The sequence below is a fragment of the Citrus clementina genome, unplaced genomic scaffold (assembly GCF_000493195.1).
Source record: "Citrus clementina cultivar Clemenules unplaced genomic scaffold, Citrus_clementina_v1.0 scaffold_3, whole genome shotgun sequence".
Lineage (NCBI taxonomy): Eukaryota > Viridiplantae > Streptophyta > Magnoliopsida > Sapindales > Rutaceae > Citrus > Citrus x clementina.
In genome coordinates, this window is record NW_006262339.1 from 1,880,811 (window position 1) to 1,892,101 (window position 11,291).

The following is an 11,291-nucleotide window of genomic DNA, read 5'->3' on the forward strand; positions in this document are numbered from 1 at the left end:
GAGAGAATCGTGACAGTCATGTCGAGATATCATCATGACTATTCCCTTTCGTCATGGAATGCATCATCATTTTATTCCAGGCTGTGGCCTACGGGTCCATTTGGAACTCCGTGTAGTTACCGGTAATTAAGAATCAAAATGTAGAATGAGGGTTTGTTTAAGCTAATATTTGTTGAAATTTATAATTAAATATTTCAGCGTAAAAGAAAGTGTCATAGAGTAGTAGTGCGATTAAATGGAGCACTGAATGAATCTTATTTTATTGTAACTTAGAAAGACAGACAAAATAATTTTTAATGTTTAATCAACCGGTGGAACAATAGGATCTATCTAATCATGTAGAGTAGAATAAATACGCTTAGAGAATCTTGATAGCGGTGACGTGGCGACAACCAAGAAAGGGCATCATCAAAAGGCACCATAGTGCCGCATTATCGAATCCCCGTCCCCAGCGCCATTTGATAGTTCAGCAGGTTCTGTATATAATAACACTAACGTCTAACAATACTCACAAGAAAACCAAAGTCCCTCTCTCTCTCTCTGCATTCTGCAAGTGAGTCTTCGCTGTCCTATATATATATATAACTCAACGAGTGTTTTATCTTCTACGAAATTCGAAACCCTAGTTTTTAAGATTCCAATTGTGGTAATTCGTTCAGCGTTAACCAAGGTAATAAATTTCATTTCCTCTTCGCTTCAATTTCTACTGATTTAATTTTATATTGAATTATAATTTGCATGTTTGTTTCGGTTAATTTAAGCATTAGATTTACTCGTAACGATGCACGTAAAGCTGGTTGACATGAGTTTGCATCATAAAATTGAGTTTTGAGATTTTATATTTGGTTGTTTACTTTCTAGGATGAAATGTTGAAACTTTGTATCCAACGGTTGCACTTATGCATGTTAAGAGCTAAAGAGTGAGCATTTTTGTGGAGGAAATTTTTATTGAGCTGAAACTTTTCATTTCAATGGTGAATATGTGTTTTTGCAGCGGGAGCAGTATGACTCTCATTTCGCGGGCCAGTCCATCATGTCGTGTATTGACTGATGTAACACGATGTACAATCAGACGAAGTGGGGTTTGTGGCTTGGCAAAAAATGCTGAGGCATCTAGGATGAAGGAAACTTGTGTTAGTTTCTCTTCCTCATCACGCTATTCTGCCAAGATATCACAAGTTTTACATCTAGACAATGCAGGGATAGGAATTCGAAGAGGACGTCGATCTATTGTTGCAGCTAGTCCTCCCACGGAGGATGCTGTTGTTGTAACGGAGCCATTGACCAAAGAGGATCTAGTTGGATACCTTGCCTCTGGGTGCAAGCCTAAGGAAAAGTGGAGGTACTTGGATTAGCTCATCGTTGTTTTTGAATGGATTATTTGCTATAGTATATCATTTTACTGTGTTCGTTTATTATGTTTTAGATTACTCCCTCGTTGTCAAGAGGCTCTCTGTATTCATTTACTCTGCAAATCAACTCTTTAATTTGGCTTTTGCAGAATTGGTACAGAACATGAGAAGTTTGGTTTTGAGTTTGGAACTTTACGTCCTATGAAATACGAACAAATAGCCGAGTTGCTTAACAGCATTGCTGAGAGGTTCGATTGGGAGAAAGTAATGGAAGGAGATTACATCATAGGACTGAAACAAGTAAGCTGAATTTTTATTTGTTTTTTTATCCTCAATTTCTCCCACCATTATTCAAGTTATATTCTGTATCACATTGGTTGTATATATGTTGAGTGATCAAGCTCAAGAGCTCTATTTCAGGGAAAGAGAGGGGGGGGGGGGGGGGGAGGGAGAGAGAAAGAGAGTAAAAGAAAAGACCATTTGTCTGTACTATAACAAATTAGCAATAGCAATTGTTGGAAAAATAGTTTCAATTATTATTGGTGGTTTTTGTTCGTTATTATTGGTGGTTTTTATTTTCAGAAAGCCTCTACTTTGTTGTCATCCAGGGGAAACAAAGCATATCACTTGAACCTGGCGGTCAGTTTGAGCTTAGTGGTGCACCTCTTGAAACTCTGCATCAAACTTGTGCTGAGGTTAATTCACACCTATATCAGGTGATTTGAATTCATCATACCTTCATTTATGTAGGAATATGCAAGCTTGTTGCTCAATGCATTTTTGTATATTTTCTAATTTTCTTGTATTCTGTTGTCGGTTGATATTAGTGCTGCTGGAGGAATGGTATATTTCTTTATCATCACCTTCCTTCTTGGACCACCAGATAACTACCTTTTAAGAATGTGCTCTGCTCCATATCATGAAGTACCACCCATTTTTTCAAGTAACTGTTTTCAAGAACTTTGATGACCAAATAAACTCTTAGCTCTTGCCTTTAATGCTGTTCTGCTGAGTAATTTTTTTGTCTTTGCCATTTTGTTTGCGTTGTCATTTTGTTGTTCCTGTCTCTACAAAAGTGAATCACCATAATGTCAATTCGGTGCATAATTCTTTTTTTTTCCAGTTTCATGACATATATGCACGCACTCACACACACACACACACATATGCAATTAAGCTTATTATTTATCTCCAATTCTCACACTTTCTCAGGTGAAAGCTGTTGCAGAGGAAATGGGAATTGGATTTTTAGGAATTGGCTTCCAGCCTAAGTGGGGACTTAAAGATATACCTGTTATGCCAAAGGTACTGATTGCCAATCTTTTCAAGTGTTCAAATTGGATTTGAAAGGGGTAATGCATGAATGCTTTCTTGTTGACCTAAACCATCTAAGCCTCTTATCATTTTAAATGGTTCATTTCAGTCTCTTGTAGATTTCTTTTCTATTAGTTCAATATATTTTGCTTCTTTGGTTGAACTACCAATCAACTAGAATAAAAATCCGATACCTGAATGCTTATTTAAAAGGCAGTAGTTTGAAAAAAATATCCCAACAGTCAAATTAAACTTTTTGCAGTAATCTTGTTTCTTGATCTAATGAGAGTGTTCGTTATTTTCTGTCAAGCTTTCTTTAATTGCATTCTGTAAAATGGTTGTTAACAATTTGGTATTAAGGGGAAAGTTGAGAATCCACATGGTCTGCATCTACCATACTCTGTTGTCTGAACTCTGATTCCAATCTGCTCTGTAAATGGGATAAGATATTGATTCCCTCTGTAAGACTCTGCATAATGACATGAGATTTTGGCTCAGGGAAGATATGAGATTATGCGGAACTACATGCCTAAAGTTGGATCACTCGGACTTGATATGATGTTTAGGACATGCACTGTTCAGGTGAGTTGAAACTTTTAACTGTTTAGTGGAAGCTGCTTTTCGTAATTTAATCTCACCTTGGCTTGATGAAAAGGTGATTTTTCTTCTGCAGAGCTGTACTTATTTCTACTTTAAATTTGTAATAGGTTAATTTGGACTTTAGTTCGGAAGCCGACATGATCCGCAAATTTCGTGCTGGTCTTGCTTTGCAGCCAGTGAGAACTCTACTTCCTTTTGTTTTTACTGGAGTGTTCTATGATGTGATAGATCAGTAACAATGTCAAAATTGCAACAGATAGCAACAGCTCTATTTGCAAATTCACCATTTACCGAAGGAAAACCAAATGGCTATCTCAGCATGAGAAGGTTTTTAGATGACACCTTAAATTTCTTATTTTCTTGTATCTTTACCTGTAGGTCTTTACTGATTATTTTTATTGGAACAGCCACATCTGGACAGATACCGATAACAATCGTGCTGGCATGCTTCCCTTTGTTTTTGATGACTCCTTTGGGTAAGTTCAGTTCTTCTTATGTATTGCACGTATTATTGCTCCCATCTAATTTTGTGCTCATTTAACTTGGAAACTGTCCTAACCTCTCTTGCAGGAAAAGTAGTTTTTTTATATCTTTTAAAGTCAAATATTATCTCTTACTCTGCTTTGCTTTTTCCTTTTTTCTTTTGATACAGGTTTGAGCAATATGTTGATTACGCCCTTGATGTTCCAATGTATTTTGTTTATCGCAAAAAGAAGTATATTGATTGTGCTGGGATGTCATTCAGGGTTTTCATCTATCCTTAATAGTCTTTTAATTGAAGGCTTCTTATATAATCATTCTCTTTGATCCATTGTCCGGTTTATGTTGAACGTTTTTCTTCCCCTATAAGTTAATCTTGACCATGACATTGTATCTCACGCTATTAATTTTTGTACAAAAACTCTCGTCGTTTTTCAGGACTTCTTGGCTGGAAAACTTCCGTGCCTTCCTGGTGAATTGCCAACTCTTAATGATTGGGAAAATCATCTGACAACAATATTTCCCGAGGTCTGTTTTATGTGTTTTTGATCAATTTGCTGCAAATTTATGCTCACAATGCCTATGCCAACTTTGAGCCACATTTTAATCTTACATTCAGGTTAGGTTGAAGAGATACTTGGAGATGAGAGGCGCTGATGGAGGGCCTTGGAGGAGGTTATGTGCTTTGCCTGCATTTTGGGTAGTGGCATCCTTATTCTGTTTCTGTATAATCTCTATATTGTGCATGGTTTGGTGGTAGTCAGTTGGATAGCATGTTCTAGTAACGCTAGAGAATAAATATGCTTAAGAAAGAAGGATGGGGGAATTAAAAGGATATATTTTTGAACTTTTTGAATAATGATACATGATGTTACTAATCTCTGTGCATTTGATAGCCAATGGGGAACTCTTGGACACATGTCCCTGCTTCTTTATATGAAGTCTTAATGATAAAATAAACCTCCTCACAAAACTTTTTTTTATGTACATATCAATGGCCTCTAGCTTATAGTTTTGTGACGTTCTGTCAGAAATATCAGTTGCACGTTTCCCTCTTGTCACTTTTTGTCTAGCCCTTGCAGATTATGTAGCTTCTTGTTTTTTTCTTTTATGTATATTTTTAAAAAATAGAGGGGTGGCCAATGCCCAATTCAATTCTTTAGCCCCATACCTTCTCTAAGATTCGAACTTGGGTGGCCAGCCAAATAAAGCTGCTTAAAAACCACCCTGTCAGGCGCTTTGGGACATTACGGTAGACTAATTTAAGCAACATTTGCTCATTTATATTTTCTTGTAATTTCAGGTAGGTTTGTTATATGACGAGGACTCTCTCCAGAATGTTCTAGACATGACAGCAGATTGGACTACAGGTGAAAGACAAATGTTGAGGAATAAGGTAAAAGAAAGAGTCAACAGCTCAGGCTGGAAAAAAGCTATTCAAAATGTAGTTTGAATTACCACATTACTGGTTGATATCCATAGCACAAAACATTGAGGTACTGCCAACTTTTCATCTTTCTGTTATGGTCAAGCTAGCAAATCTAATCTTGATAATCTACTTATTAGGTCCCAAAGACTGGTCTAAAGACGCCATTTCGGGATGGTTTGCTAAGGCATGTTGCCCAAGATGTTTTAAAGTTGTCAAAGGTAACTTGGAGTTGTCTCTTCTACTGTCCTTTATCTTGTTGATATTGGAAGTAAACATCTATTCTTCTATAGGATGGTTTGGAACGGAGAGGCTTCAAAGAGACAGGGTTCTTGAATGAGGTGGCTGAGGTAGTCAGAACAGGTAAATAATTCTAGAGCTTATTTGTTCAATTATATATCTATGAAGTAGTTAAATTTCGATCTCTAAAACTTGTTGGAGCTTGTGAGGCATTAACACGGCTCTCTATCTTTTTTAATCTAAAGATTCATAATGAATAAAGAAAACATAAAGACTTAAACTTGGAAATTAAATATATTTGGACATATCAATGAATTCAATCTGCACGACCATTTTGTACAGGGGTGACACCGGCGGAAAAACTATTGGACATGTATCATGGGAAGTGGCGAGAGTCAGTAGATCCTGTTTTTGAGGAGCTACTTTATTAAGATGAGTTAAGATTATTTCGACACGCTTCTGTTTGCAATTGTTGCTTAAGGTTTTGGGGAGTAATCCTTTTGTTCGGTCCCTACTGTTTTTAATTTATGATCATTAGGAATAAAAGTATGATGTAAATTCTCAGCATGAGGATCCTCATGCAAGCAACTCTGATTGAATGTAACTGGATCTGAAACTTGGGGCAGCTCGACCAAGAATTGAGTAGGCCATGTGACTTGGGACGTAAATCATGTGCACGTCACATTGATCATTGAAGCCCCATCATAGCATAGCTTTAATATTACGATTTCAAGTTTGTTCAAATTATAGGTGTGTGCAGTTTGCTATAGAGGAGACATTTTAACATCATTGGTGGATTTAGATTGAGACTTCTGATCCTATCCTTCTCCCATTCCTCTCGGCGGTGGCCTAGAGTGTCATGAAAACAATGCTCGAGCTAACCACTTTGATGATTCACCTCATTTCATCGACATCCTACTCTCTTTTGTCTATTGATATCAAGTGGACTGGGAACATATAATTTAATACGTTTTGTTGTTTCCACAGCCGTTTGTGTATGCATGCTTGTGGACTCTGGTAGATTGATTGAGACTAAAATCATCCAAACGTAAAGCACTAAAGCATACTTGGGACATTGGATTCCAACAAGTAGCTGGCTGGAGGGGCCAAAACAATACTCAATGCTCGTATGGTCATGGAGGACAGACTGACACTCAATAATATGAATCTTCCTGCTGAGCCAACTAATCTGATTCATAAACTATACATGCAATCTTTTATTGATTTAGGTGCTGTAACCACCTGATCTGCATCGACATGTCCAAATTATCCTTTTAATGTCTTATTATCTAAATTGATCATGGTTTACTAACTTGTCCAAAGAAAGTATCAAATAACACGCAGCTTTTACTTATCTTAGGCATCATAAACTAATCGTATTGAACAATTACTGCTCGTTACATGGGAAACAATTAATCTTTATATTTTGTATTAAAAAAAATTAATCTTTATATTTTAACTTACATATCCCTTTAGTCTTTATAGTTTAAAAAAATACTTCAAAATATCATACAATTAAACATATGATATTTTACCTTTGTTTTTTGTTGCTTGTGCACTAATACCCTTATAACAATATTCTTAGTGACACTAATGAAAAAAAAAGTTAATTTATCAAACTAATACTAAAATTAAAAAATAAAGTAATTTTTTTATTATTTAACATTAAAATAAAAATAAAAATTCAAGTAATCTTTTATTATTATTTTACTTTTAGGCTTAATTATGTAAGTTAATTCTTTATTGATAATTACCAGCAAGACAGCACGGTATTAGATGTAGTTTTAAGTTGGCTGAAATTAATTTATTTAATTATTAGAAAGATTGTTGTAAGAGTACAAAAAATATTAGTCAATTTGTTAATTAACTTTTTTTGGATAATTTAATTAATGATGTCAAGATTGAGTAGATTATTATTATTGTAATGACAAATAAAAAAAAGAATAAAAGTGTCAAATATTTAATAGTATAGGTGTCTTGAGGTATTTTTTTAAAATATAAGGAATAAACCAGTACTTAATTCAAAATAAAAAGAAATAAGCAACAATTACGCGAAAAAGTTATAGTATGAGAGTGGGCGGTAAGTGGTAACGGAGAAAAAGTAGCGAGCATTTTTGGAGTGCCGATGACAGATGAGAAATCGCAATGTGGGGGAATTGTTGGTCTTTTAAGAAAGAATAAGGCCAAAGGAACTAAGGAAGTAGCATGCATCTCGCTGTCTCACTTGAAATCCAGCTCACAACTCTTATTGGAGTTTGACAAATCTTCCTTCCAGCAGAGAGACATGACATGCTTGTAGTATTATATACTCTATTATTCATATTTCTCACATCTGTAGCCAAAAAAGAAAAAAAAAAAAAAAGTATCACTGTCACAATCTTCAAATCCATCCCTCCAGCACCTACAAAAAGACCATCATATTTCGTCATCCTCGCTATCATCCCCTTCTATCACTATATCCCACTCTCCAATTTTTAATTAGTACCAGCCTCTTCTTGATTACCTCAAATCAAAATGAGAGAGATTCTCCACATTCAAGCTGGCCAATGTGGTAATCAAATTGGTGGCAAGTTCTGGGAAGTTGTATGTGATGAACATGGCATTGATCCCACTGGGAATTATGTCGGCAATTCTCAAGTTCAACTTGAGAGGGTTAACGTTTACTTCAATGAAGCAAGTGGTGGCCGTCATGTGCCTAGAGCTGTGTTAATGGATCTTGAGCCAGGCACCATGGACAGCCTGCGTACTGGTCCTTATGGCCAAATATTTCGTCCAGATAATTTTGTCTTTGGCCAAAATGGTGCTGGAAACAATTGGGCCAAGGGGCACTACACCGAAGGAGCTGAATTGATTGATTCAGTTCTTGATGTTGTTCGTAAAGAAGCTGAGAATTGTGACTGCCTACAAGGTAAGTACATATTAATTGTATATATGAGCGTGACGCTGTGTTCTGACATTTGATGTAAGAAACAACAATGTTAATCTGTTTGTGAAACTTCAGGCTTTCAGATTTGCCACTCACTTGGAGGGGGGACTGGATCAGGAATGGGAACTCTACTGATATCAAAGATTAGAGAAGAATATCCTGATCGTATGATGATGACCTTTTCGGTTTTCCCATCACCTAAAGTCTCTGACACAGTTGTTGAGCCTTACAACGCCACACTCTCTGTGCACCAGCTTGTTGAAAATGCCGATGAGTGTATGGTCCTTGACAATGAAGCTCTCTACGATATCTGCTTTCGAACTCTCAAGCTCACAAATCCCAGCTGTAAGTCCATAGAACTTCTTTTATCTTCATTAACCAATAAATTTAAAACGGTTATGACATGTATATATTGTTCATGTATGTGCGGTAGTTGGTGATCTGAACCATTTGATCTCAACAACAATGAGTGGAGTAACATGCTGCCTTCGTTTCCCCGGCCAACTCAACTCTGATCTTCGGAAATTAGCAGTAAACTTGATCCCATTCCCACGCCTGCACTTTTTCATGGTTGGTTTTGCGCCCTTAACAGCTCGCGGGTCACAGCAGTACCGCGCTCTGACAATTCCTGAGCTTACTCAACAAATGTGGGATTCTAAAAACATGATGTGCGCTGCTGATCCTCGCCATGGAAGGTATTTAACTGCCTCAGCAATGTTCCGAGGCAAAATGAGTACAAAGGAGGTTGACGAACAAATGATCAATGTACAAAACAAAAATTCTTCATACTTTGTTGAGTGGATTCCGCATAATGTTAAGTCAAGTGTTTGTGACATTCCCCCAACTGGGTTATCAATGTCGTCAACGTTTATGGGGAATTCTACGTCCATTCAAGAAATGTTCAGGCGTGTCTCAGAGCAATTCACAGTCATGTTTAAGAGAAAGGCATTTTTGCATTGGTATACGGGGGAGGGCATGGATGAGATGGAGTTTACAGAGGCCGAGAGTAACATGAATGATTTGGTATCAGAATATCAGCAATATCAGGAGGCTGCTGCAGAGGAAGAGGAGGAGTATGATGAAGAGGCCGACGAGAATTAAAGAGGAATTTTATTTAATTTCTTGGCTATGAACGTGACCTGCAGGTGAATTTGTTATTCGGGTTTCTTTTGTTTTTGTCTTGGGTGCTGAATAAGGATTCTGCCTTGAACCATTGTGGTGAACTTTTTGATGCATTTATGCTGTAAATTCAGAATTGTGTGTATGTATAAATTATGCATTTACTTGTTATAGCTGTTCTCTGGCCTTTTCTTTTTTTCCCCTGTTTTTCTAAATTTGATTTTCTCGTTGTTTTTCATCTTCATGGGACGCAATTGCATTGAGAAAGATTAAAGCTGCAACAAGCGTTTTGGTTCACAAAAGAAGATTAATTTTTAGTCTCACTTGTATACATGCCAATTTTATGTACATAAACTCTTAAGGATTTAGAGGAAAACTAGATTTGCACACATTACAACAAACAATCAAGCCAAAGAAGAGAAGTAACCAAATTAAATCCTGAAGAAACTTTCTTTATCCTGTTCTTTAATCATTTTTAGCCAAAGCAAGAGAGGAACTTCCTTGGTATAAACCCAGCTGCCCGGAACTTCCCTGCAGTCTCCTCCACTTTTAGAAAATCTTCACCTCGCTGTGCTTCAATTATTGCTCTCTTCTCTTCAGCTTTCATATTGATATCAGCTACTTTATTTTTAATTCTCTCTTCATATTCAGCCTTCTTCTTTTCCCATTTTTCCTATCCCAAATTTTAAGTAATTTTTCAGATCAAGAAATAAAGAAAGCAATATGAATGCAGCATTCATATATATATGATTGTTACCTCAAATTTCTTCAGTTGCAACTCTACTGCTGCTTTCTTGCTTTTCTCCCACGATCCAACGGCTGAGAGCCTTTTGTATGCCCTGTTCAGTGGTTAACACTTGGTTAAATTGATCAAATCCACTATGGAGGCTCATCACGCATGGAGAAGGAAAATGATATCACCATTGAATCGCATAATGATGATTGATCAAAGATCACGCACATCTATACGTTGTAAGTCTCAAGATACACTATCTCACCTGTTATCTGCTTTGGCCTTTTCGTTTTCTTCCCAAGCTTTAATTAAAGCCAACTTTTTCTCCTTCTCGAGCTGTTCAAGCGCAGCACCTGAAATCATAATATCAGAAATCAAGCTTATTCTATCAACCTCTCAAATAGTTTTATAAAATTCCAAAGAAAAAAAATTAGTAATTAATATCACCCTGAATATACAAACCTTTGTCAATAGAATCCCATGAACTTTTCTCAACAGAGGGATCTCGAACTTCTGCTACTTCAAAATTCGAAATTGTTAGTTTAGAAACAAATTTCTATTTTCTAATATGCTAGCTGCTTTAGCAAGTTATAAAAACACACACAGTACATGGAATAAACTAAAGCAATTCCTTTACAAACTCTGCTTGAAACTTGAAAGGATCGGCTTGGAGCCCATTTTGTTCTTTTTTTTTTTCAATTTATGCCCCTAGCTGAAATTATAAGTTAGCCATGCAATCATGAATTCCAACGTATGCTAGATAACGTTAGGTGTAAAAAAAATGAAACAAAGAAAAATTAGTTAAGCTAAAGCATCAATATAATATTCACATCCTAATTAATTTATCAATTGTTCGTAATCATAAATATAGACAAAAACAACATAAAACATAGATGATAAAAACTTATACGAGGAGGTTGGGCAAATGGGTTCAGAAATGTCCGCTGAGCATTGCCATTGGGAACTGATTCTTTATCTTCTTTAACAGGATCATCATGTTCCTCAATTGTTTTTGCCGTAGTTGATGGACCCGCAGGTTCGGGTTTCTTGGGATCCTCCTCTCCCATAAACGATGTCGGAATCTTGTTGCTTAGCCAGAAA

General features: G+C 36.4%; 3 protein-coding genes across 5 annotated transcripts; 2 read left to right on the forward strand and 1 right to left on the reverse strand.

The window, feature by feature from the left end:
- The first annotated feature begins 277 nt into the window (after positions 1–277).
- Positions 278–6,766, forward strand: LOC18048275 (glutamate--cysteine ligase, chloroplastic). 3 transcript variants are annotated; one of them, XM_006439490.2, is made up of 17 exons: positions 281–670; positions 995–1,342; positions 1,502–1,652; positions 1,961–2,068; positions 2,565–2,657; positions 3,165–3,248; positions 3,374–3,442; positions 3,523–3,593; positions 3,674–3,742; positions 3,919–4,012; positions 4,185–4,274; positions 4,366–4,446; positions 5,050–5,142; positions 5,313–5,393; positions 5,466–5,535; positions 5,755–5,848; positions 6,400–6,766. In XM_006439490.2, exons 2-16 carry the CDS (start codon positions 1,005–1,007, stop codon positions 5,841–5,843), a joined length of 1,581 nt encoding a protein of 526 aa, XP_006439553.1. In that variant the 5' UTR covers positions 281–670; positions 995–1,004; the 3' UTR covers positions 5,844–5,848; positions 6,400–6,766. The 3 variants fall into 3 exon arrangements, with proteins under 3 accessions (XP_024044634.1, XP_006439553.1, XP_006439554.1); XM_024188866.1 differs by lacking the exon at positions 5,755–5,848 and having other exon boundaries at positions 278–670; XM_006439491.2 differs by lacking the exon at positions 6,400–6,766 and having other exon boundaries at positions 282–670; positions 5,755–6,201.
- Positions 6,767–7,442: 676 nt separating this feature from the next.
- Positions 7,443–9,630, forward strand: LOC18048276 (tubulin beta chain). The gene is made up of 3 exons (XM_006439494.2): positions 7,443–8,320; positions 8,414–8,683; positions 8,772–9,630. Exons 1-3 carry the CDS (start codon positions 7,927–7,929, stop codon positions 9,437–9,439), a joined length of 1,332 nt encoding a protein of 443 aa, XP_006439557.1. The 5' UTR covers positions 7,443–7,926; the 3' UTR covers positions 9,440–9,630.
- A 99-nt stretch (positions 9,631–9,729) lies between these two features.
- LOC18048277 (remorin) lies at positions 9,730–11,291 on the reverse strand. Its single transcript, XM_006439495.2, has 5 exons — positions 11,101–11,291; positions 10,653–10,703; positions 10,456–10,543; positions 10,215–10,296; positions 9,730–10,130 (listed from the first exon to the last, which is right to left on the reverse strand). The coding sequence occupies exons 1-5, from the start codon at positions 11,255–11,257 to the stop codon at positions 9,933–9,935; spliced, it is 576 nt and encodes a 191-aa protein (XP_006439558.2). The 5' UTR covers positions 11,258–11,291; the 3' UTR covers positions 9,730–9,932.

Bases quoted from the DNA above. Each gene is read 5' to 3' on its own strand.
- LOC18048275 (XM_006439490.2), top strand. From the start codon at position 1,005: ATGACTCTCATTTCGCGGGCCAGTCCATCATGTCGTGTATTGACTGAT. The intron at 3,743-3,918 runs GTAAGTTCAGTT...CTTTTGATACAG, and splicing joins GTTTTTGATGACTCCTTTGG to GTTTGAGCAATATGTTGATT. The intron at 5,536-5,754 runs GTAAATAATTCT...CATTTTGTACAG, and splicing joins GGCTGAGGTAGTCAGAACAG to GGGTGACACCGGCGGAAAAA.
- LOC18048276 (XM_006439494.2), top strand. From the start codon at position 7,927: ATGAGAGAGATTCTCCACATTCAAGCTGGCCAATGTGGTAATCAAATT. The intron at 8,321-8,413 runs GTAAGTACATAT...GTGAAACTTCAG, and splicing joins GAATTGTGACTGCCTACAAG to GCTTTCAGATTTGCCACTCA. The intron at 8,684-8,771 runs GTAAGTCCATAG...TATGTGCGGTAG, and splicing joins CAAGCTCACAAATCCCAGCT to TTGGTGATCTGAACCATTTG.
- LOC18048277 (XM_006439495.2), bottom strand. From the start codon at position 11,257: ATGGGAGAGGAGGATCCCAAGAAACCCGAACCTGCGGGTCCATCAACT. The intron at 10,544-10,652 runs GTTTGTATATTC...TTATGATTTCAG, and splicing joins ATGGGATTCTATTGACAAAG to GTGCTGCGCTTGAACAGCTC. The intron at 10,131-10,214 runs GTAACAATCATA...AATTTGGGATAG, and splicing joins TGCAACTGAAGAAATTTGAG to GAAAAATGGGAAAAGAAGAA.